Source organism: Globicephala melas, chromosome 4, assembly GCF_963455315.2.
Source record: "Globicephala melas chromosome 4, mGloMel1.2, whole genome shotgun sequence".
In the NCBI taxonomy this organism is placed as follows: Eukaryota; Metazoa; Chordata; class Mammalia; order Artiodactyla; family Delphinidae; genus Globicephala; species Globicephala melas.
Window position 1 is genome coordinate 81437983 of NC_083317.1, and position 6000 is coordinate 81443982.

Here is a 6000-nt window from a genome sequence, read left to right on the forward strand (position 1 = left end):
ACAGCCAACCCCTGCCTCCCCAGGAGACCCTCCAAGACCCACAGGTAGGTCTGGCCCAGGCTCCTGTGGAGTCACTGCTTTGTCCTGGGTCCCAGTTCACATGAAACCTTGTGTGCACCCTCCAAGAATGGAGTCTCTGTTTCCTCTAGTCTTGCAGAGCTCTTGCACTCAAGCCCCACTGGGCTTCAAAGCCAAATGCTCTGGAGGCTCCTCCTCCAGATGCCAGACCCCCAGGCTGAGGAGCCTGGCATGGGGCTCAGAACTCTCACTCCTGTGGGAGAACCTCTACAATATAATTAGCTTCCAGTTTGTGGGTCACCCACCTGGTGGGTATGGGATTTGATTATATCGTGAAAGCACCCCTCCTGCCATCTCATTGTGGCTTCTTCTTTGTCTTTGGATGTAGAATATCTTTTTTGATAGGTTCCAGTTTTTTTGGTCAATGGTTGTTCAACAGTTAGTTGTGATTTTGGTGTTTTCGTGAGAGGTGGTGAGCTCAAGTCCTTCTATTCCACCATCTTGTCTCCCTTCCCCTGCATTGTTTTGTTATTGCCTTTTCACCCCTAGGAAAATTATAACTTGAGTTTTCTAAAAGTCAGAAACATTTATTTGTAAAAATATAATTTGTATTAAAAATATTTAAAATGTGAGAAAAAAATTAACACGTGTAAATGTTCAAGAACAATAATCCTTCAACTCATGAATGGATAAACAAAATGTGGTATATCCACATATTAGGATATCATTCAGCCATGGAAAGAGTGAGATTCTGATGCATGCTATATCATGGATGAACCTAGAAAACATTACACCAAGTGAAAGAAGGCAGACACAATTGACCACATAATATATATTTCGTTTATGTGAAACATCCAGAAAAAGCAAATCCAGAGACAGAAGGGTAGTTTAGTGGTTGCCAGGGACTAGCGGAAGGGAGGAATTGGGACTGTCTGCTAACAGGTATGGGGTTTTATTTGGGGGAATGGGATGAAAATGTTCTGGATAGCAGTGGTGGTTGCACAACCTAGTGAATATACTAAAAACCACTGGAGTGTACACTTTAAAGTGCTGAATTTTAAGTTACGTAAGCTATATCTCAGTTTTTTTACAAGTTCTTTTAGGGACTTCCCCGGCGATCCAGTTGTTAAGACTCTGCACTTCCACTGCAGGGGGCACGGGTTTGATCCCTGGTTGGGGAACTAAGATCCCACATGACATGCGGTGCAGCCAATAAATAAATAAATATTTTTTTTTTAAGTTCTTTTAAAAAGAACAAAAAGCTTTTGGCTACACTGGCTCTGGAGTTAAACATCAAAGAGCAAATCCCATCAACACCACCCTTGCCTCCATCCTTTAATAACCGGAGGCCTGAACGTATCGTGGTGGGAGGAAGTTAAGAATTCCCTGAACAAATTCATTCAACCAAACATTTATAGTTGCTCAGGATACAGAAATAAGACATGTAGTTCCACCCTGACCCGATACACAGAAAGCTTCCTGTGCGATCCATGTGCAAACCTGAAGACACGGGAGTGTCTGTGCATGTCTGTGCAAGGTACACTCCTTGGGTGTGGCAGGCATGCACCCACTGGGTCTGAGCGAGCTGAGCAGACCCCGGGGAGCATGGGGCTGGGGCTGTACCGTTGCCTGGACTCACTGGTTCCTGTAGCAGTGCTGCTAAAGCAGGTTGACGTGTCTTGCTCTCTCAGGCCCAGGGGCGGATCTTTGGGAAACTGAAAGAAGAAAACTTCTTTAACCCCAAAGAGGAGGTGAAGCTGGAAGCCCACATCCGAGTGCCCTCCTCTACAGCTGGCCGTGTGATCGGCAAGGGTGGCAAAACCGTAAGTGTGCTCTGAGCTGGCTTTGTCTCCTGGCCTGACTTCCCTCAGACCCCCACTGACTCTTCAAGGACAAAAATGTAATTAGCATCATCCAGAGCTGACGGCCCCAAATCCACAGTGCTGAGCCAGACACCGAAACACCAGGGTCCTGGGTCCAGGAACACTGCATCTAGGCTATGTGCTGGGAAATGAAGACAGGGAGGCTGCCTCCTGCCCTGTAAACCCACACACATAGCAGCAGGAAGACGATAAGGAGAAGAGTCCCGCCCAGAGTATACAGACATACCTTGCAGATATTCTGGGTTCCGGTTCCCGACCACTGCAGTGAAGCAAGTCACAGGAATTTTTTTGGTTTCTCCCTTCACAGGTGAATGAACTGCAGAACTTAACCAGTGCAGAAGTCATTGTGCCTCGTGACCAAACGCCAGATGAAAATGAGGAAGTGATTGTCCGAATTATCGGGCATTTCTTTGCCAGCCAGGTACCTGTGCTGTGAGGGTCCAGTCTCTCCTGCTAATCTCTTTGCAAGTCTCTAAGTTCTTGGTGACCTGTCCGGTGGCCCCAGGCCGTGCACACACACCCCCACCCTGACCCCCATGCACAGATGGAACAGGACAGGGGCAACTGTTCCTTGGCTCACCACTGCTCTCCCAGGCCTGCTGGAGGAGCCTGAGGAAGGGTATAGAGCTTTGGAGTCAAGCCAGCACAGTTCAAGCCTCTGAAATGCTGAACTGCGGGCTCTCCTGTTCCCTCGTCCTCCCGCTCAGGCCTCAGTCACAGCCTTCCCCTGCTGGGAGCCATATATCAGGCAAGGGCCACCCTTGGGCCCTGAGGACCAGCCTAGGTGCCAGAATTCCACTATTATGGGTTAAACGCTCATGTCAGGAGACCCTTGTTTCTCTTTCCTCTCCTCTGCTTCACTGTGACAACCCCCATTAGGACTCAGGGCCCCACACAGCTGCTTCTCTTCCAGTCAGAAGGGCTAGTGACTCAGACTCACGTGACCTGGTTCTTTTTGATGCTTTTTTGTTGTTGGGGGAGGGGGTTGGGTTTGGGGATAGAGCAGTCCAGTCCCTGTCCCAAAGGAGCAGAGGCAGTCTAAGCCAACACTGCAGGTTTGTCTGAGCGTCAGCCTGCGCTCTCAGTTCCGTGCCTTTGCCAGGACCTGCCACGCTGCTGTGCCCTGCACCCCACCAGCACCCTTTGAGACCATGCCTGGGGCTCTCCCATCCCAGCTCTTCCAGTGTTCCGGGCGTGGGTCTCAATGTCTGGGCTCCTGTAGGCGTTCAGTCTGCAGGGTTCTCCCTGCAGTGGGAGCAGCAGGGTGGGTGAGGGGACAGGTTTGGGTTCATGTGTTTTCTCCACTTGTTCAGGGTAGAGTGTCTGGCCCGTTTCTCACTTTCTCCCCATCCCATTGACCGTCCATCTTCCCTTGCCATACACCACTGTCTCTGCAGTAACTCTAGGAAGGCAGGGAGGAGGCGAAGCGTTGGACGTTGGAGCATGTGTTAGCTGGGAGGGAGGATGCCGTCTGACCTCTACAGGTTCCCTAGTCACTAATGCCCTGGTTCTGCTTCCTGGCGTCCCACCCTCTTACCCTCCACCCAGCAGCCTCGGCAGGGTGGGGGGTAGGGAACTCTGCCACTTTACTTCCAGGCAGAAAAGGCCTGGAGTCAGGGCCTCAGTAGGTAGATGACACTTTTCTGAGTTTACCGCCTCCTTCCCCCAAGTCCCAGCCCTGCTTCCCCACACCCCACTGCTTGTCCTCAGAACTGGGTTCCTTTTCTCCCCTGTCCCCCTCCTCTCCCTTGCTGCAGACTGCACAGCGCAAGATCAGGGAAATTGTACAACAGGTGAAGCAGCAGGAGCAGAAATATCCTCAGGGAGTTGCCTCACAACGCAGCAAGTGAGGCTCCCACAGGCACCAGCAAACAACGGATGAATGTAGCCCTTCCAACACCTGACAGAATGAGACCAAACACAGCCAGCCAGATCGGGAGCAAACCAAAGACCATCCTGAGGAATGAGAAGTCTGCGGAGGCGCCAGGGGCTCTGCAGAGGCCCTGAGAATCCGGGGGGCCAGGGAGGAGGCGGGAGGGCAGCCGTGCCGGGGCCCGGCCTCCCAGCTCCCCCAGGGCCTCTGCAGGCTTCCCAGCCATCCACTTCACCATCCACTCGGGTCTCTCCTAACCCCACCACGCTATCCCTTCTAGTTGAACTAACATAGGTGAATGCGTTCAAATCAAAGCAAAATTCACACCCTTTTCTTTTTGTGGAAAATTGTCTCTGTACATGTATGTACATATTAGAAGGGAAAGATGTTAAGATATGTGGCCTGTGGGTTACACAGGGTGCCTGCGGCGTTAATATATTTTAGAAATAATATATCAGATAACTCAACTAACTCCAATTTTTAATCAGTTATTCTTTTTTCTTTTTAAAGAGAAAGCAGGCTTTTCTAGACTTTAAAGAATAAAGTCGTGCTTTGGGAGTTCTAACGGTTTAGTAAGGAGCTTCAAGGCCACCCACACAAAATTCACCCGGAGGGAAATCTCGTCGAAAGGACACTCACAGCAGTTCTGGATCACCTGTGTATGTCAACAGAAGGGATACCGTCTCTCTGAAGAGGAAACTCTGTCTCTCTTCATCCCTGTCTAGCTCACACACCCATTTCTCTTTGCTTCACAGGTTTTAAACTGGTTTTTGCATACTGCTATATAATTCTCTGTCTCTCTCTGTTTATCTCTCCCCTACCCCCTCTCTCCCTCCCCATCCTCTCCATCCCCATTCTTGTTAATTCCCTCATCCCTCTGTCTCAATTCCCATATCTACGCACCCCCCAGGCAAAGCAGTGCTCTGAGTATCACATCACACAAAGGAACAAAAGCGAAACACACAAACCAGCCTCAACTTACACTTGGTTACTCAAAAGAACAAGAGTCAATGGTACTTGTCCTAGCATTTTGGAAGAGGAAAAACAGTAACCCATCAAACCAACCAACCAAACAAAGAAAAATTCCACAAAGAAAGAATGTATTTTGTCTTTTTACATTTTGGTGTATAAGCCATCAATATTCAGCAAAATTATTTCTTTCTTTTAAAAAAAAATATGGAGGAACATAGCAATTTACACGAGGTCGTTGGCCCAGGGCGTTAAATTTACAGATTTTTTTAACGAGAAAAACACACAAAAAAAAGCTACCTCAGGTGTTTTTTACCTCAGCACCTTGCTCTTGTGTTTCCCTTAGAGATTTTGTAAAACTGATAGTTGGAGCATTTTTTTATTTTTTTAATAAAAATGAGTTGGAAAAAAATAAGATATCAGCTGCCAGCCTGGAGAAGGTAACAGTCCAAGTGTGCAACAGCCGTTCTGAATTGTCTTCCGCTAGCCAAGAACCTATATGGCCTTCTTTTGGACAAACCTTGAAAATGTTTATTTAAAAAAAAAAAGTGACAAAGAAAAACAGAGAGAGAATATTGGAGATGTCCTGAATTTCAATAGGGTACGCGCCATTAGGGCTTTTTGCGCTAAAGGATGAACATGTACTGGTTTATGTGAACAAGCCATTTTACCACCAGACTGCAATGCCAGTTTCCTCTACTGCAAACAGTGTTCTGTGACAAAAACAAAAACAAACAAAAAGAAATATATCCAGCTAACAAGATCCTGGTGTCTTGGTCTCTTATTTTACTAAGTATCACCCATCCCAAAGTGTCAGCTGAATTCCACCTCTGAGGGGACTTCAGGGAAATGGGTGGCATATACCGTCAGGTCTGGGAAGCTACACTGAGGAGGCTGGCTTCTCCAGGCAGGTCTTTGGGAGAGAAGCTAAACTAGGTCAGTGGTGCTCAGACAGTGCTCCTCAGACCAGCAGCACCAGTATCACCTGGGAACGTGTTAGATATGCAGGTTCTCAGGGTCCACCTTGGGACAGAAATTCTAAGGGTGGAGGGTGGGCCCTGAGCAGTCTCCGTCAGTGAGCCCTCTGGGTGATTCCGATGTACACTGAGGTTTGAGAACCACAGAACTAGAGAGCTGGATACTGCACAGTAACTAGGTAAGGCCATCCCCTATCTTAAGAAACTTTAAGCCTGGCCAGGGAAGGAGCTTGCTTTTATGTGGGGAGAAGGAAGAGGATAATATGCCTGACAATTTAAG

The 6000-nt window shown here is 48.3% G+C and overlaps 1 protein-coding gene across 5 annotated transcripts in view; it reads left to right on the plus strand.

Moving 5' to 3' along the window:
* Positions 1 to 5506, plus strand: part of IGF2BP2 (insulin like growth factor 2 mRNA binding protein 2) — a 159584-nt gene extending 154078 nt beyond the window's left edge. For 3 of the 5 annotated variants that reach the window (XM_060298314.1, XM_060298315.1, XM_060298316.1), the window contains 3 exons: positions 1710 to 1841; positions 2209 to 2322; positions 4685 to 5506. In XM_060298314.1, the coding sequence (XP_060154297.1) occupies positions 1710 to 1841; positions 2209 to 2322; positions 4685 to 4825 (387 nt within the window). In that variant the 3' untranslated portion in view covers positions 4826 to 5506. Of the gene's footprint in view, positions 1 to 1709; positions 1842 to 2208; positions 2323 to 3658 lie in introns of all 5 variants that reach the window. The other 2 variants (XM_030861426.2, XM_030861444.2) reach the window with 1 other exon arrangement.
* Positions 5507 to 6000: the final 494 nt, after the last annotated feature.